The sequence below is a fragment of the Ambystoma mexicanum genome, chromosome 10, assembly GCF_040938575.1.
Source record: "Ambystoma mexicanum isolate Mex_15411 chromosome 10, UKY_AmexF1_1, whole genome shotgun sequence".
Taxonomy (NCBI): Eukaryota; Metazoa; Chordata; class Amphibia; order Caudata; family Ambystomatidae; genus Ambystoma; species Ambystoma mexicanum.
Genome location: NC_090932.1, coordinates 1,174,283,501 through 1,174,307,756, shown reverse-complemented (window position 1 = coordinate 1,174,307,756; position 24,256 = coordinate 1,174,283,501). Strand labels below are relative to the sequence as shown.

The 24,256-nt window shown below is 47.1% G+C and overlaps 1 protein-coding gene across 1 annotated transcript in view; it reads right to left on the bottom strand.

Annotated features, from left to right (window-relative positions):
* Positions 1-24,256, bottom strand: part of LZTR1 (leucine zipper like post translational regulator 1) — a 692,494-nt gene that overhangs the window by 625,391 nt on the left and 42,847 nt on the right. Inside the window, exon 4 of the mRNA XM_069619129.1 lies at positions 12,624-12,703. Within this exon, the coding sequence (XP_069475230.1) occupies positions 12,624-12,703 (80 nt within the window). The remainder of the gene's footprint in view (positions 1-12,623; positions 12,704-24,256) is intronic.

The following is a 24,256-nucleotide window of genomic DNA, read 5'->3' as shown; positions in this document are numbered from 1 at the left end:
CTTGTAAGTAAGTTCACAGGTTTGCCACATGGTTTTCATGTAGTGGGACATAAAATTTGACCCCCTGTCAGAGATTACTTCCTTAGGAAACCCAACCTTGGTAAAAAATACCAAGGAGGGCCTTAGCCACAGCCTGAGCTGTAACAGTCCTCATAGGAATTGCCTCAGGGTACCTAGTAGCATGGTCTACTACAACAAGGATAAACCTGTTGCCTGGGGTCGTTGGGGGATCAAGGGGACCAACAATGTCAATCCTTACCCTCTCAAATGGGACTCCCACAACTGGGAGAGGCACTAAAGGTGCCACATTCTTGGATCCCACCTTACCAGAGGTCTGGCAGGTGTGGCAGCTCTTGCAAAACCTGTCTACCTCAGCCCCCATTTTTGGCCAATAAAAGTAGATTGAGAGCCTTTCCTTGGTCTTCTTGAAACTCAAGTGACCAGCCAAAGGATTCTCATGGGCCAGTTGCAAGAACTGTTGTCTGTTTTCTTGAGGTACTACAAGCCGCTTGTAGTCTCCAGGTGCAGACTCAGTTGGTTCACTGTAGAAGAGGCCATCTTCCCAGTGCAACCTATACTTCCCAGGCTCTTGCCCATCAGCCTGAGAAGCTGCCTGTTGGCGAAGACCTTCCAGAGTTGGACATTCTCTCTGTCCCTTACTGAAGTCTGCCCTGTTGGGTCCACCTTCTGACAGTAAAGACTGCAGCTCAGGATGGTCAACAGGATCCAGATCTCCAATGAGTTCTTGGCCTTCCACTAGCTCTTCTTCAGAGTCTAGCTCCACCATACAGGGTTGTACCTCCCTCTCAGCCTCAGCTGGAGGTGAAGTTACAGGTGTAACTTTGGACAACCTCGGGGAAGTCCTTGTTGGAAGCACAGGAGTGCTTGCTGTTGGATGTTTCTTGGAAGTCTTGGGTTTCCCCTTTACTTCTTTTTTTTCAGTAATAGCAAGTCTTAACTCGAGGGGAGTAGGAGTGATATGTTTCTTTATCATCTCCTTGGGAGTACCTCTCATGGTTCTCTCCCTTGCAGGTCTGGTGAGCTCCTGTAACCTTTTACTAGGAGGTCTGGGGGTATGTGACACTACTCCAAGAGTCTTCAGGCCATTGCCCAACAGAACCCTTCCTGGTACCTCACTTTGTATGCTGACAGGTATCTTCACAGTCATGTCATTACACTGGATGAGAACTGGTAATTGTGGAAGCATCTGCACAGGCCCTCCAGCTAACTTGGTGAGGCGTTCGGGTGCCTTAGCAACATCCTCAGCCTGAAAAAAAAGATGTATCCACCACAGTTATGCTGGCCCCAGTGTCCCTAATGGCAGGAGTCTCCTGACCATTCACCTGGGCACTGTCCTTATAATACTCTTTAGTATTATCTGGGATAGAGTTATAGACATCTAAATTCTGTTGTTCCCACAGACCCAGAGACACTAAAGAAACACTGGCTGAGACTCCAATGGGTTCATCAGCCAGCAGTAGAAAGTTTCCACTTGCCATTTGTACTTCCTCCTCTGGAGCAAAGGCTGAGGAGACGAGCTGGACCCCTGAAGGTTTACCCTTACATCTGGGATCTCCTTTCACATGGTCAGGCGAGCCACAAACATAGCATTTACCAAACGCTTTCTGGAATGGTGGCTTGCTCTGACCTCCTTCTGGTTTTCCACCAGAGGGTACACTACTCTGATTTGGTTTCCCTTGTGGCTTACCCTTATTGTTTTGTTTGGGGCCCTCTTTGGGGTTGGAATTATTAGAATTCTCTTTGGAGTCCTTTTTTGGCTGCTTCCCTTCATCCTTTTTATGAGTTACCACAGAGTCCTTGTGAGTAGCCCTGTTGGCAACCCACAATTCAGCAGCCTTAGCTAGTTTTCTGGAATCTAATTCCTTTGAATCAGCCAAGTGCTGTCTGAGCTCAGGAGAGCAGGCATCATAAATTGTCTCCAACATCACAAGATTCTTCATTCCCTCATAAGTGTTCATTTTGTAACCCTTAGTCCATCCCTCTAAGTTCTTCAAACTTTCACTCACCCAGGTAGCCCAAGGGGTACCATAATGCTTTTTGAGGGTCCTAAACCTCTTAAGATACTGGGAAGGGGTCTTGCCAAATCTAGCTATCAAAGCTAGCTTCAGACATTCATAATCCTTCTTATCTTCCTCCCCCAACTCCATTACCACATCAGTTGCAACAGGGGGGAGCCTAGAGAACAACCAGGAATGTAACTCATTTCCTGTAATGTTCTGGAGCCCATGATTATATTCAAACAAGCTCAACCAGTCCAACACATCCAACTTAGGCTCATACATACCCACCAACTCCTTAGGCATCTGGGGTCTTTTGGGACTGGAACTTCTAGAGGATTCGGAGAGAGAAGCACTTTCCACAGACAATTTTTTTCATTTCTAGCTCATGGTTGAGCTCCATTTCTCGGAGCCTTAGTTCTTGGTGCCGTTCTGTTTGAGCACTAATTCTTTTGAATTCTAATTCAAGCTTAATTTTTTCTAGTTCCATATATTGGGGATTAAGTGTGCGACCTGGTAAAGGTCCAGTAGGTACAGCTGGCAGGGCAGGTTCTGACTCAAAGTGATCAATACTAACATTCATATCAATATCATTGCTGTTATCTACAGTTGCTGAGTGGTAGGTTCCTCTGAGCTACCATCCAGACTTTGGTTTGCTAACAACCTTTCTATTAGCTCCATTTTCTTGCCCTTAGTCAGGAGGTTCTTATGCTTACAGAGAACTATTAAACAATCAGCAGTTTTTGTAGCAAGGGACTCTTGACTATAACTTTCCATAGTTGACAGGTTTAGAAAATAACTTCTTTAGTGCTAAGCTTTGTGGTTAATTGCACTAAGGTATCTATAAGCACACCAAAATGTATACTCAATACAAATCCCAACGCTGCCACCAGTGTTAGGCAGAAACATGTGCAGTTCCCTTAAGGACCACTGCAAAAGATTTAGGACTACAGGTGGTTGGCAGTAAACCCAATTGGTAGCAGTCTGTACCACCCAGATTTACCTGGTAGCTGTGGCTGAGCAGTCAGACTTCTCTCAAGAAGAGTTAGGCAGTATATAGAGTATACACAATAGGTACAGAGACACAGTAGCACAAGCAAACACTGACCAGAGCTTTGGTGTAAAAGTATATAATTATTTATTTAAAGACACACTTGTAAATACACTAGCACAAAAAAGAGGTAAGTAAATTCAACACACAGTCACTATTATATATATATATATATATATATATATATATATATATATATATATATATATACAACCCTAATTACTTATTAGACAAGTCTTAGTGAGAAACACCACTTATTTTCAGACAGAGGTGAGCGCTTAACATAAGATGGCACTCTAATAAGTTATAGAAAAATGGAGGGAAAAGGCAAAGTTATTGAAGCACACAATTTCAATACCTTTCAAAGAACCACAGTGAGGCAGGTTAGGCAAAGGCTACTGGAGAGCAAGGAAGTTCAAATGCCAGGCCCACTCTTAGAGAGAGCAAGCAAAATATGTCCAGGATCACACAGTGGGGTTATGCCCAAAGAGTCTTTGTAGATAGTTCATAAAAGATTGAGATCAAGTCAGGAAAAGTTAGTTAACAGGCCCCAGGCTAACCCAGGTTAGAAAGCCGAGGATTTACTGTCACCCCGAACGATCTGTCGCAAGGGAAGCCAGGTGGGACACAGTACCTGAAAATGGGAAGAACGCTCCAGCGGGGGCAGTTGTTCCTGGCAGCGGGTGCAAGTCGGTGTTTCGTCCAGAGGAAGAGGAGGTTTCGACGTGGAGGAAAGATGAAGGTCGTTGCACTGCCAGGGAAGAAACCAGCCGCGGAGTTTCCCGGTTACAAGGTACTACCCTTTTCTTCGCGGTAGAGGTAAACCGTGGTATTCCGGTTGCTGGGGTGCTTGGCACGGGCAAGGCGGCCACAAGATGGTCCAGGAAGGTGAAAAGATGGGCAAACTGGTTATCCCCACCAGTCAAAGGAAGAAGACTCTCCGGGCTGGAGATCTCCTCTGTCGTCGGGAAAAGTGGTGAGACAGTTCCACAGGGGTCCACCGGTGGTGTCGTCATTGCAGGTCGGCTCGGCTTCTCCCTCCTCGGATTCTTTAGGTCCTGTGGCGACGTCTGAAGTTCCTGTCCCCAAAGTCCTGCTTTTATGTAGAAAACCCCCATTCATTCAGCCCAGCTGTCACTCAAATATGCTAAGTGGTGAGCCGCGGCTCACCACTTGGGCAAATCACACAAGAGTGCGACTCAGTCCAGGGTGCCTAAACCCCCTCCCACACCCCCTGTGGTACCCATACACTTTTGGAGGCCAAACGCCATTTTGGAACCAATTTTCGGCAAAAAATACCACAGTGAATTTATATTAATTTAATAAACCGGCAGTATGTTCGAGGCTATTTTAAAAAAGTGGTAGCCTCGAACAATGGGAAAATCCCATAGGAATATATTTGCGGTCGAATATAAAAAGTAGTATCCACTGCCACCAGCCAAAACTTGGTTGGGGGGGACTGGACAGTCTCTACCCTACACAAATTCATTAACACACAGAAAGAAGAGATACAGGGGAGGTACATGAAAAGGTGGGAGGTAACACTAGGGGGAACTATCCCCAGAGCCCAGTAGAAAGCTCTTTGGAAGAATATACCTAAGCTGACGAGGGCCATCCAATTGAGAGAAATGTGGTCAAAAATGGTGGTTCAGTGGTATTACACACCGGAAAGTCTAAAGTCAATGTACCCACAGGTTTCAAATCTGTGCTGGAGAGGGTGCGCTAGTGTGGGAAACTGGAGGCACATCTGGTGCGACTGTCGGGGGTTACAGCGATTCTGGGATGGGGTAAAACAAACAGATTCATGGGGTGTTGCCGGGTGCGGTCCAATTGGAAGAAAATGGCTCTGCGAGATGTGGAACCCCAAGTCAAAGACATTAACGAAGTCACAAAAAGGGCCTTCATGGCCTCTTGATAGCTGCATGGCTGGCGATAGCCCAGAACTGGAAGCAACGATCTGCGCTGATGACGCATGACTGGCTGCAGAAAGTGTGGGCACTAGTGACAATGGAATGGATAACTCATAAGCTCCAAGGGTCCCAACAGCTATTCCGGACGGAATGGGGAACAGTGTTGACTTATTTACAATCAGACTACTTGGTCCAATGGTGCCCACACAAAATCAGAATATCAGACCTTTTCACAGCATGAAACAGTATCCTGGAATGAAAGGAGACTGTGGCTATTCCGACCGCGGTGCGGGCGGTGGGCAGGGGGGGGGGGGAATAGGGGCAGGCGGTAGGGAATTGATGTTGATGACTTCATGACTACACAGACATGTGATACACTGTAAATAAGCCGCACAGCTGCACGATAATTTAACACAAATAGCTTAGAGATTTTTGTCCCAGGTTAGAGTCATGCCAAAAACAAAGTGTCATAAACAAGCCCTCAGACGATTCCATCACATATGATGCATAATAAACACTTAATAAAGGTGATCAATTCCCACCGAGTGCAATCTGTTTGCCGACTAATTTCCCATTATGCTCTTTTGCATAGCTGTAGCTCTTGCATTAGTATTAATAGGTAGCCATAATAGGAGCGGTTTTAACCAAGTCTTGTACTGTATTGGCTGCAGACCTGTCTCCATGTATATTGAGACTGTGGAGGCACTGTTGTGTAAATCCAACAAAATTTTGCAAAATGCTTTTTTCGTCCAACATGATTGGTTTTAAAGCTATGTGACCCAGAGTTCCGGAGCACAGGGATTAACTTGTTTTCTTATTTTATCGTGCAGGCAGTATTTTCCCCATAAATGTTTGCCATGCAGTTTACCAGAGAAACAGGGTGGTAATTCCACAGGGAGCCCTTTATACCCACAACCTATTTTGTTTATTGGTACAATTTCAGCACATAGACAGTGAACAATATAATTTATAGCATTAAAGATACCGTAAAATGGAACACCAAATTGATAAATTGTGCAAAAACAAATCCCCCAGTATCATTCCGGGAGCCTTGCCCGATTTCAGGGATGCATGTGCCTTCAAACTTTCCATTTCTGAACAAGAGCAGTGCCAGGTGATGCCGTAAACATAATGGAATCAGGTAAAGTTGTGGATTCTATGTAGAGCCTCGGTACCACGATAAAGGCCTTGAAAGTGGCCAAACCAAGTATGAGAAAACATTTCACTGGCTGCTTCATTAAACATGGTGCCACCAGTCCCCTTTGCCACTATACTCCAGAAGGGCATCTGATCCTTGGCTCTAGCCTCACGAGGGACAACCAAAATGTAATCACAGCTAGATTTGTATTTTCTTTCAACAGGGATTTATAGTCTGCCCCTAAAATAGAGACTCTCACAAAATCATAGCCAGCGCAACTATTTCTTGCCTCTTTTCTTTTTTTTTTTAAATATGTTTTATTCAGATCCAAGTTAAACAGTGCATACATAACATTGGCCATGAGGGGTAGCGGTGACAGGATCAGTAACAAGGTTTACATTTTATTATTTGTGATAGAAAATATAGAAGGAAAGAAAATAGTACGAGAAAGAGAGAGAACAGGAAAGAAGAACCTAGAAGAACCCTGCCCCCTCCCACTTCCCTCCTGCCGCTATTTGCACAAAGATTCTTCCTGATAGCAGAGGTTTGCGGAGGATTAGAGGTTTTCCAACAGTGATAAGGTCGCAGGACGTTTGCAAACGTTTACTCTGACATGTATTGAGGATCTTTGCATCGCTATGGGGAGTTGCTGCATATCAATGTGCGTGTGGGTTTCTTGGAGCGCTGCAAGAGGCTCTCCATTTCGTAGATCTCTCTAGCTTCACACAGCCAATCCTTCTCGGTGGGAAGATTAGCGCTTTCCCATTTTATAGTTAGGCATATTTGTGCCTCTAAAAACAGGTTTCTCAGCATGTGGGGAGGACCCGACAGTGTTATTCAACTTTTTCTACCCCAAACAGGGCCAGAAGGGGGGAAATGTTTCCATCGATACCTTCTATGTCGTGGATCCATCCCAGGATTTCCTTACAATAGGTCTGTATGAGCGGAAATTCCCACCATTGATCCCAGTATGTGCTAACCTGATTGCACCCCCTCCAGCAATAGGCACTAGTGCCTGCATACATTTTGGCTAGGCAGTGAGGGGTGAGGATCCTGCAGTTATACATTTTATATTGTACCGCTATGGACGATTTCCAGACTGCCCGGTAGATGGCCTGCCAACCTTCCTTAACGTCTTCCCATGCCAGTGACCTATCCCATTGTGCTCGGGTACGAGGTGTCGGGAGGTGACCACTCCCTAATAGGGTTTGGTAGATTTTTGCAATCAGGCCTCTGGTCCCAGAGTGTGTGTTCAGTATGTTCTCAAATTAAGTCAAAGGGCGTCATCACGTGTCTGTAAGGACCCCTTTCAAATGCAAGAAAGGTAACGGTTTAAATTTGAGGCCCAGCTGTGCTTGTTGAAATTCTTCACTGGATAGGAAGTTTCCCTCCTTCCACATCTGGCCTGCCCTGACCAGCCCTTGCTTGTATTGTGGTTGGAAACAAATGGGATCTATAAGGAGGTCCCTGATCGAGGGGGGCGAGATACAACTCGGGGGTGACGGCCATGTTGTGATTCCAGTCAAGCACGGGTTTCCCTTCTTCCATATAGACATTAGTACTCCCAGGACCGGGTGGTCCAGGACTCTTCGTGGGAATGACCTTAGAGGAGCCCAAAGCCACTCTCCCAGGGTAACTGGGGCAAAATACCAATTTTCTAGGTGAACACACGGTTTGTCTTTGGTTTCCCTAACGTCGTCTACCAGAACCCGGAACTGTGCCGCCCTATAATATTCTTGAAAGTCTGGGTATGCCAGGGCACCCTTCTCTTTGGGCAGAATCAGTGTGCTGTATGCGATGCAAGGTCTTTTACGGTCCCACAAAAAGGCAAGAAGGGTTCTCTTTACTTCTGTGAGAAGGAAATCTGGTAGGATGACTGGAAGGGATTGAAATAAGAAGGAGGAGTCCCGGCAACACATTCATCTTTATCGCTGTAAGCCTACCAGCCCAGGAGAGCTTCAGTTTGGCACAGCCTTCTATGTCGCGTTTGATTTGTGTCCAGAGCGGTTTATAGTTTGTGTGATACAGGTCGTTTAGATGTTTCGTTATGGATATGCCCAGATATCGAGGTTGTTGCTTGCCGTCTTTAGGCCCCAGTTACCTGGATGGGAATCAGGGCCTGTTGCTCCATCTTTCAATGGAAGGGCTACCGTTTTATTTTATTTTTTATTTTTGATGTGCGGTCTGCCTTGCTTGTCTTGTGCTCCCGTGCTCCACCTTTTATCCCTGTCGGGAAGGGAAAGGGTTGCAGGCCTGTGTGATTCTGGTCAATTGCCTGACTTTGCCCGACCCTTGCCTTGGGACATGTCAGGTAAACGGCTTTGGTGTTTGTCTGTCGTCTTTCATGGTGTGCAGATTCGTGTTGGAAAAGGGGGGGTAGAGTACTGGAGTGTCCTACATGGTAGGCTGGGGGAAAGGGTGTTTAAGAAGGTGGATAACACGTCTCCCCCGTCGGTCCCCCACTTACACCCCCCGTCCCCGTGTCCTGGCCACCTGGATGACAGATCCCTGGGGCTAGTAAGTGAGACACCTTCAGGTTTCTCACATATTGCTCTGGAATACACAAGAGACTGCATCTAGCATATAATGGCATCATAAGGACAGATACTGCAATACTTGGATATGTCTGCAGCTGGCATATGATGGAAGTCCTGGATATGATGGCAGGATAGGAGTATGTGAAGTAGCTAGTAGCATACAAGGGTATTATGTGGGTATACAAGGCAGTAGCTGAAATAGAATGGATCTAGCTGGGCACTTCATACAGCTCTTGGTTGTGTACAGTGGGCTTGCAGAGGTATATGTGTCGAGTAGGTGTTGGGCAGTTTACATTTTGAGCATAGTGGTTGGTAGTGTGAGATTTGGTGCGACAGAAGTCAGCTTGAAAATGGCTAGTAGTGCACTGGGCGTGTCACTGATCCACTGGCTGACGTAATGCTTTTATCATCATTTGGCATGTATCTCATGCAGTGGCGAGTTCTAGCAAGGCATTAGAGCAACAGGGTCTGGTGCGGCATTTCAGCACATCAGACTGTGCTTTGGCTCCAATATAATTGGGAGCATTGTGGCACTCGGGACATGAACGTTTTCCCCTTGGGCCAAGTGCATCTGTAGAAGCATGGTGGTATTGGGGAAGTTTATGCATGGAACCCACAGCTGGTGTCTAAGCTGCCAGTTTAATTGCTGGTAGAGGAGTGTCCCTTTTAAGAGGTCTACTATATTGTCCCAGCTCCAGGTTGCGTAGCTGCCATCTTTGCAGCATGCTCTATTGTGCCATTTTGGTCAGTGGCTGGGCTATGGTATTTAAGTGCCCGGTAATTGAATTGAAGGTGCGTCACAAATCTTCAGACTTTCTTGCGATGCCGGTAATATGCCAGAGAAACCTCAAACATCTTGCTGTTCACTTACACTTGCTTCAAGACATTAGAGCGTGGCCTCAGATACTGTCCGATCCAGTTTTTTTGTTCGACATTTCCAGGATTGTTGCACATTAAGTCTTTTGAAACGGTTATAGGTCAAAGGTTCGAATCAAAAGGATCTAAATACAATAGGATCGAATCAAAAGGACCGAAAACAAAAGGGGAGAATTTTAACTTTTTTTGGGGGGGGGGGACCCGACCCCCCAAACTCCTGTTTTTGGTCTAAAAAAAAAAAAATCACTCTTTTCCCTATACGGAAACCCAAAAACAAATACATTTAAAAAAAAAATGTGACCCTTTTGTTTTAGGCCCCATTGACTCGACCCTGTTGCATTCGATCCTTTTGCATTTGATCCTTTGACCGGAAACCTTTTGAAACAACTGTGGTATACCAGACCTTCCTTTTATACCTATCAGTTCACAACATGTGTCTGTGGGGAAAAGCTGCCCCATATTGCCTAGATCCAGGCAAGTAGGAAAATCGTGCCATCTAGATTTTGAAAGTAAGTTGGGGTTGAAATAGAAGTTAAAAAAACAGAGGCTGTATCCGATTAGTTTCATATTTTTTTATGCCTGCTGCAATAAGTGAAGTGGTATTTGTATCAAGTTGGGCGATTTGTTGTGGGTCGGTACAGTGTAATGTTCACATTGCAAAAATGTGGTAGCCTATCGACTGAGTACAAACATGGGCAAATAACTTGTTCGAAGGCATAGATTCCCACCGAGGAGGTTCTCCAACCAACATTTAGCTGACTGTACCCTTCACAGAGAAGAAATACCCATTTGCACAGCAGTCTGGTTCCGCTCACAAGGACATTCAAGCACTGAAATACTGCACCAACAGTAGCCCCAGAAACGCGTTCTGCCTTGTTGGGCGTCAGTGAGGTGAAGCTGTGCCTATGTAGTGTCACAGATGGTACAAAAATTACTCAGGCAGTTCAAGGGTTTTTATTGATGGTCGGCTTGTCTTGAGTCACACCTCCACCCTAGCACATAGGTCCCTAACCACAGGTTAGTAGATACAGAAGGTTGACCCCCTGCTGCCCATTTCTAACTTTTGTAGGCGGTGAGGACCTAATGGCCAAATGCCTTATCTGGCTACATTCCCTCAGGGTCTTTCTTACTTTCCTTACACTATTGGTGTTCTAACAGGATTTTGGGGCTTGCTCATTACAAATGTTCCGTTAGTTTCCGGCTCCCTGTCCTAACACACTCACCTCTCTCTTTCCGACTCCACCTTCTTGTTCACTTCACCTCGCTGCTCCCACTAATCTCCTGTCCTTTCGATGTTCTCACTCTCCTCCTAGGTCTTCATTTAGCCTTTGATGTTAATTCTCAGTTCGCTAAACTATTGTTCCCTTCTTCACACTCCTAGTCCCTCCTCACCACTTCGCCCTCTAACACAACACTACTTGCTCTACACCACTGCTCCTGATCCTACTCTACCGCTCCCTCCATCGCCCAACCACCCTCCTTTAACTCAGTAGCATATGCTTTAGTCATTCCCTACGTTCACCTTTCCAACCACACTTGCCATACAACCGTGCACGTTCACCCAGCAGTACCACACACTCTTTAGCCAATACTCTTCCCCCCACCCCTCCCCCCCCACTCCAATAATCTCCACCTCGGACCTCACCCGAATAACCCACACTTACTACTGCTTCCTTTCATACTACTCCCCCCTCCTTAGATTGGGTCACTGTCCCTAGTCAATCCTATATTGGCTTCCCCTTCCAGTACGTGACAGAATCAGGAAATGTTAAAAATAGGGGGCTAAACCCATCCAATTTCCCCACATGGGTGTGCTGTGGAACTGCCACGGCAGACCGGGAGAGCAATTGTCCAAGTTCATATTGTGAGCCTTTGGTTCTTGGCACACGCAAGTACATACAGTGGTGGAGAGGCATAGAATCCCATTTGAATAACCCTGGTGATGTAGGGTTTCTCCAATTCCAAGTGCAAGCTTGCCTGTCTTCCTGTGGTTACTCCAAGCGGTCTCCAAGTCACTTGCTTGCGACTGCTGTCTTGCTTTGCAGTTCTCATGGTTCGGCGCAGCAATGACCAACCACAGCATCGCTGTGGCATTTGCATTTCGGTCTCCCTCTGGGCTACTTGTTCTCCAAGGCATCTTGCTGCCGATCAATGGTGGTTGGGCATCATGTTAAGGTTTTGAGGCAATGGATCAGCTCTCAATTCGGGATCTTTATTGGTTTGCGGCTCTGAAGTAGGGCTTCTACGAAAAATAGAAAAACACTGGCAAACATCTGGTAAAGGAGGTATGGTTTGAGAGAGTGGTCTGCACAGAAAAATGCTGGCATGAGGGGGAGAGAGGGGCTTGGGGCCCTCGTCGGCTGCCACTGCCATAGCTTTTTAGCTGGCTCCGGACTTCTCCTTACCTCTCCAAGCTCCTGCTGACACGGGTTCTTACCCTCTTTAGACAAGGGTAGTGGTCTTGTCACAGCAAGCAAAGGGTTTACGTCTGTGTTACCCTTAGTAGTTTAGGGTTAAACCACCAAGCTGTGAAAGGTACAGTGAACGAAAAGATGGTTTTAGACCCTCCGGGTGGGACGTTCGTTGTCAGTCTTGGGGCTCTTACGTTTTTGCAAATAGTGTTTTGAGTGAGACACTGAAATGGCATGGGTATAACTGGAATCATGCTATGTGATCACCATAGGCACTGTGATGTGCTCAAGACACCTTTCTGGTGATGCTCAGGAACAGCTTCTGCATACCAGTTGAAATATCTAACATCCAGATATTTTGGAGCGGTCACATGCATAGAGAAACAATAAGTGCCATGTTTTTCTCAATGAAATATTATTAGTTTGTTAATATTAATCTGTGGCAAACATTAAACAATATAACATTTGGCATAATCAAAAATACATACAGGTTTGAATGAGAAAAAAAGGCCACTTTGAGGATTTGGGAATAGGACATATACACTATTTCATTTCTGGGGTAGGGTCGAAACAAATCACTTGTACACCCATGGATACTGGGAAGATGGGCAGACAGAAAGAGAGGCGGTGTGCCTGGGGGTTAAAGTCTAGAGTCCCCCCAACCAAGATCTTGTCAGCTTACCGAATACAAACATGCTGCTTCCGTAGACCACTGCTGAATGATGATATCTGGGTGCCGGGGGACTCCCCGTAGTAAAAGCCCTGTGCAGTGTGACAGAAACACAGGATTATATCTCAACAGTCACTGCAACCATTAACATGACACACACTACGCATACACTGCAAGCTATTAAAAGTGGTCAATGCTACAAAATCTAAAAGCACTTTTTGTAATGGTCTCTATAAACACAAAGTGTGATCACAATTCTGGTAGGTCTTGGAGTCACCACCTTAACCTCTTCCACTTGCAAAGAGCCACCAACTATTCATAGAATGCTGACTCGAGAATGAACAGAGTGCAGAGTCACAGATGCCTCAATGAATGCTCTAACACTTTGTGATGGGTCAATGGTTTTTATTAGGGTTTCAGTGGGATCTATGGACCATTCCTCTCTCTCTTTTGGCAAAGCATCACCTCCCTAAACAGTTTTCCCTATTACTGGATTAGTACACACCCCTACTGTCGAAGATCTTACTTGAACTGGAAGTCAAGACCTAAAGTCAGAATGCCTTCTCTATCTGAACACCCTCAGAAACTTCCTATATGGTCCCCACACCATCAGGTCATTAGTGTTCCAAAGGGTATGGGACTGTGCCTTGCAGACAAACGGCCTAACTCCGTCTTCTACAGTTCTCCTCTCACTTCTCTCCTCCACCAGATCCATCCACCTCAATCCTCTTCCCTCCCTAACGCTGTCCCTCTGATGCGTGTGTCGCTCCTTCTAGGCCTCGCCTCCACCCTTGGATGTTACTACTCCCTGCACTACTCTACTACCCCCTCCTCTAGACTAATGTTCCTCCCTCCAACCTACTACTCCCTCCACTACACTGCCACCACTCCCTTCCGCTGCACTGCCACCACTCCCTTCCGCTGCACTGCCACCACTCCCTTCCGCTGCACTGCCACCACTCCCTTCCGCTGCACTGCCACCACTCTCTCCTCTGGACTACTACTACTACTAGTACTACTACTACCACCATTCCTCCCCAACTTCTACTCAGATACTCTCCTTTCGAGTCCAAGCTACAGAGAACCAGAGCTTGAGATACCATGAGCTTCTGGGGGAAGGAGAGGAAAGGCAGAATACCTCTGAGGAGGTGCAGTCGGAAATTTGACTTTTTAGAGACCTCAGAGATGTGGGCGGAGAAGGAAAGGGTGGAGTCAAAGATGACCCCGAGGTTCTTAGCCTCGCAGGTGTGGGTAGGAGGAGGGTCAAGGGAGGCTGGCCGGAGAGTGAGGGGAAAGGATGGTGAAGGTGTGCCGATGAGGAGGATCTCCGTCTTGCTGGCATTCAGACAAAGATCATTGGCGGCACACCAATCTTCAATGGCAGTTAGGCAATCAGAGATGAGAGAGGGAGAGGAGGTGGAAGAGGGCAGCCAGAAAATTAGTTCAGTGTCGTCAGCGTAGCACTGGAAATTTGAGCAGAAAATGGCAATGCAGTGGGCGAGAGTAGCCAGGTATTGGTTGAAAAGCCAGGGCGAGGGGTTAGACCCCTGGGGAACACCACAGGTAGAGAGGAAGATAGATGAAAGGAAGGACCCAAGTTGGACCTCGCAGGGTCGATCTGAGAGGAAAGAGGTCAGCCAGGCGGAGCCTGATCAGTGATACCCAGGTTTTCACTGAGACGGTTGAGCAGGATGGTATGGTTGACCGTGTCGAAGGCAGAAGAGAGATCGAGGAGGATGAGGAGTCGAGTTTGGTGAGCAGATCTTTGTTTAGGAGAGCAGTTTCTCTGCTTTGATGGGGAAACTGCAATGTACTGTGAACTCTCTTCTTCAGAACATCAATCCTGATTATAATAATATGGATCCTAATTTTAACACAAATGACAAAGAAAGTTTCTGAATGGGATGACCAACTCATTGGAATACTCAAGTACAAAAAGAAGATATGCACTTTACTGTATGCAAAGTTTTAACATAGGGAAACCATGTGACTATTAAGTGAAATATGGGAATTATGATTTTAAAAGATTTATGATGCTTTGTTTTAATATTTTACCTTGTAATTGGTATGCTGGGGGATGGAGGTCTGTTCCATATGAAAATAGGACATGTTACTACTGTGAACATGAGGTTGAAAAAGCATGTGCCCTAATTTAATTGGTTTTTATCATAGGGGTTACAATCCTACCTAGGTAGCCAACCAATTGATTGTATCGGATCAATTCTGGGCAGCAACTTTTGCGGCACACCCCCTGCTTTACATTGATGCTGCTTATTGCATATGGAAAAGAATTCTTAAATTATGATTTCTTTCCTTGTAAGGCCGACTAATGATTATGAATTGATATATATGATTTTAATTGCAATGTATTTTTAACATAGCTTGTAGTATTTTAGCTTTAATTTCTATGCATTTTAAATGTTGTAATGATACTGTGCATAAGATTTTAACTAACGAAAAGAACAATAAATAAAAAAGTAAAAAAACTCCAGGGTAGGGGTTAAGGCACTTCCACCATTCCTTGAAGCGAACCTCCTCAGTGCCCCACTATTGTTTTCCAAATGGTGCTATTCTTGTCAATATGAGAGGCCCATGGACAATTTTCATGACGACTCAAACTAAGATAATCATATTAGCTGTTCAAATCTGTTACTATCAACCTCAATATTCATTTCACATCCCATGGAAAGCGTTGCCCAAAAAGCCAAAACCTTTATTTTGCTAGTGTTATTGTCAAGTCATGGAACTTCACATTTTCCAAAGAAAATGTCAGCTGTTTTCCTAATTCCAACAGGGGTAGTGGCCAGAAGAGCTGCATCATCTGCAAATAGTGCAGAGATTTTGTTGCAGCCTAGCCTCGGAGGATCCATACTGGCTTCTAGAAGGGAAAAAATGATCACGTTAATTTACACACCGAACAACATCAACACTAAAACACACCGCTGGCAAACACCATTCTCCACCCCAAACGATGATGTCAACTCCCCACCCAGTCCCCAACGCACAGCAGCATGGTTCTCTGAATAAAGGAGTTGAATCAATGCATGCAGGGGAGCTGGAATATGTCAATCTCAAGACCTGCCTGTGTTTAATACATTCGACCCCATCAAAGGCGGTGTTGAGGTCTTTTAACAAAAACTGCATAGATTGTACCTTTGAACAACACTGGAGGATCATATAAAACCTAAATGCTTGATCAACAGTACCTTTCCCATCCTGAAAGCCTGCTTGAAAATGGCTAATTGAGTCAGAAGTGCTCGCCCACTAATTGAAATGTTTAACAGGATCTTTGCAAAATGTTACCGGTCAAATCAGGCAAGGTGATAATTTTCCGGAGAATCTCTCCCGCCTTTTTTATACACCGGAATAATCTCTGCTCTTTGCTAGGATTCTGGTACTCTATTTCAATTGATCAATGCATTGAAAAAGCGTTAAGAGGATCGGGGTCCATACTACTGGTTCCTTCTTGAATAGACCCACTGGTATTTTAAAATCGGGCCCCGGTACTTTCCCTAACTTTTGTGACCCAACTTCATCGGAACCTCTTGTAAAGAAAACCTAAATGTCTGGCATTCTTCCATCGACAGTAGGCCTTGGGGTGGATCTTTATTAGCTGGGGCCAAGAAATGTGTACTGGTTTCCTGATAAAGCTTCCTGAAATAAATACCAAGCATCCATCCCAATGCAACTTTGAAATACGGATACCGTCTCGCCATGCTCGTTTCCAAAAGGTCACGGAGTCTCCTGTCTTTACTGCATCTAAATGAATATCCCACTTCCAATGAAAGTTAAGTACTATTACTTTTTCTGATTCATATAGTTGGCCCTCAAAGTTTGCAGTACACCTTTGTCCACTGGAGTGGCCCTATTCCTATGCCACTGGAGTGGCCCTATTCCGATGCATAATCATCTTATTTTCTGCCTCTCTACATTCAGAGTCGTACCAAGGGGCTGTTCTAATTGTATGCTGCTTCACTGACACAATGGAATTGGTGACTAAAGGCCGAAGAGCTTGTATAAAGGGACTCAAAGGCAGCGATAACCTGTCCATCTGGGCAGTCACTGCCACATAAGACTTCAAACTTGCCAAGTATAGTCTTACAAGATGTCTGGAACAATATCCTTTTCCTTTAAATGAGCCCACTTTATTGACGGATGAGATTGCCCTACAATAGAGAATGCCGATACCCTCTCTATATTTACAAAATTCCAGGTATAGCCTCCTACATTTTTATTTACTAAAGAAAGTGGCTTACGGTCATTTTCATATCTATATAGCACCTGAACTTCCAACACCATATCCCAATTCCAGGCTAGAATCAGGATATCATTACTCCTACTGGATCCATTATTACCTAGGAATGTGGCGTTTGCAGGTTGGTCTATATCAACACGCCCATTACAAGCCCTCAGTTGCAAATCATATTAGCCAGGCACCCTCTATAGCCTGACCATGCGCTCTCAACGACTAGGCAGCCTTAAGATCTGTTATCTCCCATGTATGATACTGATCGTCCCATAAACCATCAGGCTCTCTAAGAGGTTCAAACTGGAGATTAAAATCTCCAGCTACCAGGACATTAACCTGCTTCGGGTCACTGGAAGGCAATCTCTCAATAATTCCCTTCAACAATGCCAAAGCATCAAGATAAACATTGTTACTGGGTCTGAGATAAACATTAAATTGGAGGAAATAATGGTCTTCAATTCCCTCCATCTCCGCTTTGTAAAGTTCCAATTAAATAGGTTTATTTGCAACTCTTAGTCAGTACTGGGACGAGATCCCCTTCTCGTCTTCTGTTGCCCTGGCGACCTCCCGCTACTCCCATTCTCCCCATTACCTCTCTGCAGGCTGGGGAACGTTGCAGGATCTTGCGTTCGCTCGGGTGTTCTTCTCCGGTACCGGGTTTCTCCTTGCTTCTCTTCGTCGGGCCCTCGTCTCCGGCTGACCTTCTGCTGTATGCAGAGTGGGCATTTGGGAAGCTGCTTGTGTTCCCAATGACTTTCGGTCTGCATGCTTGTTGATCTTCTGTTCTCTGCTTCTCTAATGCCGTACACAGGCTTTACCACTTGGAAGCTACTGACGCTTCTGGTTGCCTTCTCTCATTGTCTCAGCGTGTTTGTTTCGATGCACTGCCCTCCACGGTAGAGACATTGGGCCTCATTACGACCCTGGCGGTAAGGGGTTAGCGCCAGCGTTAGCTGCGCCGACCCCTTACCGCCAATTACGAGGTCCCTTAGCGCCATGGCGCTTTTAACACCTGCTTTTAGCAGGTGTTAAAATCCATGGCGCTAAGGGACCATGGAGTTAATTACGCCACCGTAATTTACGGTGGCGTAATTAACGCCTTCCCCACTCCCATTATGCCCTATGGGGCAAAAATGGGAATGGGGAAGGGTAAATGGGGATTGGGGATTTACCGCCCCGCCAAGGTCGGAATGGGGCGGTAAATCCCCTTACCGCCATGGCGTTAACGTAGTTAGCACCATGGCGGTAAAGTCACGGCCCTGGCGGTAACTTTCCGCCACGGTCGTAATGAGGCCCATTGTCTCACGCCAACCTGCAGAAGGACTCTGTTTTCCTGCAATACAACGGTTCTCCCATTTTTGGATACGATGGCTCTCAACATCTCACTCGAGCATTCAGCTGCTCTTTGAAAGTCGCAAGCTCTGTGGCTGTTCTCTGGTCCTGCCTAGGACACTCTCTGCTTCGTCAACTTCCTCCACTTGTCCCAGTTAAGTATGTCTGACCTCTTAAAAAGATATTCTCATTTCCTTCTTCATGCTGGTAGGTTCCAGCATTACCTTCAACCAAACAGGTATATGTTTGTAGTACTTCATGCTATGTAGGCTACTAGGCTGTGTGGCTTTGGGAGTTCCTCGCAGGAACAGGAGTCCTTGTCCCCTAAGGGGGAAGACTCTCCCAGTAAGGTCCCACTTGCCCAGGGCCATAGGGAGGGTCGTGCAGAGCGGACTCACCTCCCTAGCATCAAAGGGGGAGGCTTCCTCTTGGGGAGAAGGGACAAATACCTTTGATTCGTCACAGTACCTAATCATCTCCAGACTAACACTTTATGCTCATTATTGGGGTGGCTGTCTAGGTTTTACAAAACCCCCCGGCCCATATAAAGGAACCGATTTCTAGACCTTCACCATTCTGATGCGCAATCTGTAGAAAATGCTGAATGGAAAAGAACGAATGGCATAATTGTTTGAATTTCGGCAGTACGAAAATTACGTACGGCCAAAATAACCGAACAATTACACCATACATTCACATTACAGCGAACAAGGGTAGTGGGGGTTGCGGGTATGTCCACTGCACCCTTGTTCGCTTTAAAGTGAACGGGGGTTACGGTAGTGGCCCCCGCTCTGTGATCATTAAAGAAGTTTTCTTTTTTTAAACGACCTTGTGGCGCCAGTTAACGTAAGTGGAGGGAACTGGCATCGCAGGGAGACAAGGGAGTCAGCCGCACACAAAGAAGTGTGCTGCAGTAAGGTATGTAGGGGGGTTGGGAGAGCGAAGTAGTGAGTATTATTGAGGGAGGCAGAGTACTGTGAAAATGTCAAAGGGGAAACGCGGATGAAAAAATCTCAGGTTTTTCCTCCCGCTGACTTTTCCCTTTTGACATTTTCACGTATACCCTTTTCATGCTATGTCAGTTTCTATAGCAACCGCTATCTGGTCAAGGTACATTGGTGATACTAGCACCTATTAAAACAAAGTACATATACATACAAGTTCATCAACTTCAGGCATAGGAAAAGCTGGCTCGGCCTTGCAGGAATTTGGTATTGTAGTCTTGCATATGAATACATATTTGTGCACACTGTGCAATCTTCTGAACCATTGAGGTACTCCAATGTATCAATATGTATTTTAACTTTGCTATTTCACTTAATAGATATAATCCCCACAGAAAGGTGAATATGCTACAGGAGTTGTGCCGTGGTGAACGCAGAAACTCGGTATACCACAGTGAGAATAGAAGGCATTACAGGGGTAATTCATCAGAGCAGAATGCACTTGTCAGCAACATACATGCAAGAGGTTTAGAGCCTCAGGAGCACATCATAAAACATTCTGTCGCGCTATTTAAGTTTGGCGAACAATGGAAACTGACTTCTGTTGATCAGGCAGCTTTGCTTCCTCTCCCCATCCCCACCTCACAAAGCGAGGTCCCGGGGCACGTGCCCCTTTTAACCTCCCATAAAGAAGTCTCCATCTTTCACTCACACAAACACATCAAATACACACTATACGCTTTCTTTCATTCCAACCACACTGGCTCCTCTCTCACGCACACTCGCAATGCATTATCCTTGCACTCCCTAACCAATAACTCACATGCTTCAGAAATGGCCTCCACACTCCACTTCTTCCTCTTGCTGGTCTCTTGGTCTGCCACCTCCACCATTTCTGATCTCAACTAAGCAGCCCACCCCTTCCTACTTCCCGTTACCCTCTTTATGCTCCCACTGCATTTGGATCCCTTGCTCTGGCCTATCTGGCCCAGTTTTCTCCACCGGGAAGTGCTCCAATCAGGAAAAATGTCAAATAGCGGGCTAAGCCCCACTGCTTTTCTCGCTGCAGAATTGTGATGGCAGCCCGGACAGTACATTGTCTGAGTACACGTTCAGGGTGCTTGCTCCAAGTTCTTCTGAGGCAAGAGCAGTCTGTGCTGGGATCTGTACCCCTTTGTTTAGACACTGGCTGTCTAGGGCTTTAGTTACAGCCCAATAGTGCTTGTGTTTGCTGCTGGGAGAATAGTGCAGTCTGCGTAGGTTCATTTCCTTTCCCACAGTCTCTGTACCCGCTTGATCTTTGCTTCTGGTGTGGCAATCTGGTCTGTGGGAGACGCTGGAGGGTTGCTGATGCTTGACTGCGTCCCCATCTCTGGATTCTTCATGTGGACGGTGTGTAGCACGAGAGGACGTTTCCCTCATGCACAGGCTCAGCACCTTGTTTCGAAGGAAACAGACTCTGGTGAGCATCTTGCTGGAGAAGCATAGTGTGAGACAAGGGTGTACCGCCCATAAACAAATTAGCACAAGGGGGAGCCATAAGTGGGACCCTGTCAACTGCCACCATCCTGCTCAGGGGTAGGTATTTTTCTGGATTTCTCCTTGTTAAGCCTTGCACCCCCTGACTGAAAGGGCTTCCCCATCACCCTCTTGAACAGACCAGGTTCAGCGTTTGAAACACTATTTAGCTGTTATAGCCCAGGTGAGCCTGGTTGGCTTGGCACCAACAGCTACCAGGAGCTACTTTTGGCTACTAGGTCATCAGGTGACAGTCACAGATCTGTTTGACATTAACTCTGTGTGTTTTGGAATGGAGTACATTTAGAAGACATTATAGCATAATGCGCCATATATAAGCGATAAAGTTATGCTTTGGAAATTCTTGCGGCAAGGTAGTGTGGCGGGTCATCAGAAGGACACAGACTCTTGGTAGACATGTCTTAATGTGTGTTTATTAAAAGAAAAGGTTGGATTCCAAGATGGCCGTCAGCACTGTGTAGACGTTCTGACAGCGCTCTCCGGTCCCCCGAGGGGTAGAAGGTGCCCACCACCCCACATACAGGCTACTTAAAGGGACACAGAGACCCCCCCACGACCTGGAGAAAAGGTACATGGCCAGAAAGAGGGGAGAGGCGCAGAGCAGTAATCGGAGGAGAGGACTAGCCCAGAGCGGCGTGTGAAGGCAGGAGAGCTGGGAACCCGACGAAGGTGGGAGGAGCAACGGTCAGCCGGGCCGTGGGATGCTGAGGGAGCCCGGAGTGGGATACAGCGCCAGAAGGAGGTCCGGAGGACCGAATAGTGGAGCTGAGAGAAGTTCTGGCGGTGGGTGCGGACACCGGAACAACGCTTGCCACCAGATGTGAGACCCCTGCGCCAGGACAGAAGTCACGGGCCCCCGGTGGGCACGGGGAGTGCGGGCGGTGGAGGCGGCATCATCGGCCGGGCGGCTGAGCAGCATCCCGTCGGAGACGAGCTGCTGTAAAAGGGGAGAGCCGAGTGCAGTGAGGAGGCACCCGGGCTGAAAACAGCAGGGGGAAGCGGCTGCCACGCTCTGGATGAGGTAGATGGACGGGAGCGGTCCAGGCCAAGTCGCGGGAAAGGAGGCGGTCCGAGAACTCAACGGAGGAGCCCGGTTCAATCCATCATCCCCGATTCAGTGAGGGACCACTCTGGCAGAGGTGGGTGCGCACAAAGAACAGCAGGCGCCCGGCAGGAGAGGCCGGCGGTGGCGACGACCCAGCAGGAGGTGGTGGCTGTGGGGGAGGGACGGCACACCGCAGACAGGGAAGAGGCTTGAGCTCGTGGACCGGCCGGTCTCCCTGTCGGGCGCCGCAGAGGCACTACGGACCCCCGTGCTGAATGAGAGGACGAGGTGGGGCAGATCCTAACCCATGTGTATGTGATTGCCCGTGAGTCCTATTTAGCAGGGGGCGAGGATCCAAACCACGACAGGCGGAGATCTATGCCATTAAGATCACAGGTACGCAATGGAGCAATGTGGGTGAGACTCAAGCGGAGGCCTGAAGGGATCTGCAAGAAGAGACACCCCTGCGGGTGCAGGGCATTGGAAGAGGAGGGAGCAGTACAAGAGTCTCATTGGGAGTGGCAAGATATAGGGGTCTGAGTAATAACCTGGCCTCACAGCTGGCGACTTGCAGTAGGTGGGGAGTGAAGTGTGCCCTCCAGGAAAGAGACAACGAGGTGTGAAGAAGGGAGAGTTTGGGGATACTGTGGGAAGAAAGGTCATAAAGTCTAAAGGAAAAGGGAACAAGCTGGCCCAACCCCCTGGAGATAACCTGGGCATCCTTCATGCAATGTGGCCCGCACAGACCTTGAAAGATGGACTCGGGGGTAGCCAGGAAGGGACTGGAGAGGCTTCTGCTCCTGGAAATTTGGACTTGTTTCTCTTGTCGAAGCAGGAATTTTTAGGGGAACTGCACACTATGCAGGCTAATCTGGCCAAAACGTTCCGTGAACAATTCCAGATCATGCGGGCCGATTTAAATGAAGCTTTGGGAGGGATCAGGCAGGAGATGCGACAGTTAGGAGAGAGGACGGATGTTCTTGAAAAGGGCTTCCACAAAGTGGATAAGGACACTATGAACAACAGTGAAGCTATTGAAAGATTGGATGTAGCAACTCGGAACCTGGAGATCCAGATGGAGGATATGGAAAACAGATCCCGAAGGATCAATGTTAGGGTTCAACAGAATCCATATTAGATAAAGATTTGAAAAGGACTGTTCAAGAGATCTCTGCGGAAATCTTAGATGAGGAAAACCCAGAGATGATTGAGTTGGATAGGGTCCACAGAACAGGGCGGATGGCCAAAGGGCAAGCAGCAAGGCCTCGAGATGTATTGGCTGCTTTTGCCAGATACGCGCAGAAGGAAGCTATCCTCAGAGCAGCGAGGAAGCGAGAACCTATCATGTTTAAAGGGCAGCAGATTGCTCTCTTCCAAGACCTGGCGGGTAGCACACTCACAAAGAGGAGACAGATGAGTCCAGTGCTCAAGATATTGAATGAGAAGGACATCTGTTACAAATGGACCTTTCCGTTTGGCCTGATCATCGAGTGGGAGGGGCGCCAGAAAAGGATAACCTCGGTACGAGAGGGAGCGGATTTGCTTCAAATTGAGATGGTGGAGACCCCGTCAGGCACGGACACACAAGGTCTGAGCAACCGGGCTAGGCCAAAACCACGGGAGTGGAAAACAGTCAGAGAAAAAAGAAGAAAGGGATCAAAAGAGGGAGGAACGCCGCGGAAAGAGAGGCCTAGAGAAGAAGTGAAGGAGAACTAAACAAGCCTCGGCATGGAATAGGGTAGGAAGGGTTGGTGGGCCAATAAAGGATAAGCTGGGGCTGTGGGGGAGCTGGGAGAGCAAACATTTTGGGAACGGAAAGGGCTGGAATGTCCGTATTAGGAGTAGTAGGTGGGCGAGAGAGAATCGTCTACCTAAGGGAAGGGAGCGGAAGGGGCATCGGAAGTGTGGCAACGGGATACTCAGCAAAGAGAAGAGCGAAAGGGCTGCAGGGAGGGACGTGGGGTGTGACCCTTCAAGTGGATAACCCATAATGTTAGGGGGTTGAACACCCCACTCAAGAGGAAAAAGTTGGAGCTTTTTGTTAGGAAAGAGGGGCCGGATGTTATGGGGCTGCAGGAAACGCATCTGTTGTACAAAGACCAGGGGCGGCTGAAGCTTCGTGATTTTGCATGCCTCCAGTCAAAACAAATCGAAGGGGGTTGCGCTGGCCTTCAGAAATACCGTCGGCTTTAGAGTTGGGGAGGTAATAAGGGACAAGGTGGGAAGGTACTTAGTGGTAAAGGGGAAGTATCAGGATGTCCCCTACACAATTGTAGTTGTGTACGCACCGAATGCGGGGCAGGAACAATTTCTGCGGTGAGTTTTGAAGGTGCTGGAAGAACGGGCATAGGGTCAGATAGTACTGATGGGAGATCTCAATATTGCCTGGGATAGGACCGGAAGACAGGGAGGAGGGGGAGGTGCAGTTTTGTCAAAAGACCTGAAGGATAGGATTCACAGGGCGGGCCCGAGAGATGCTTGGAGGGAGCTGAAGGGAGAGGAGGAAGGCCACACTTTTGTATCCGGGTCCATGGAT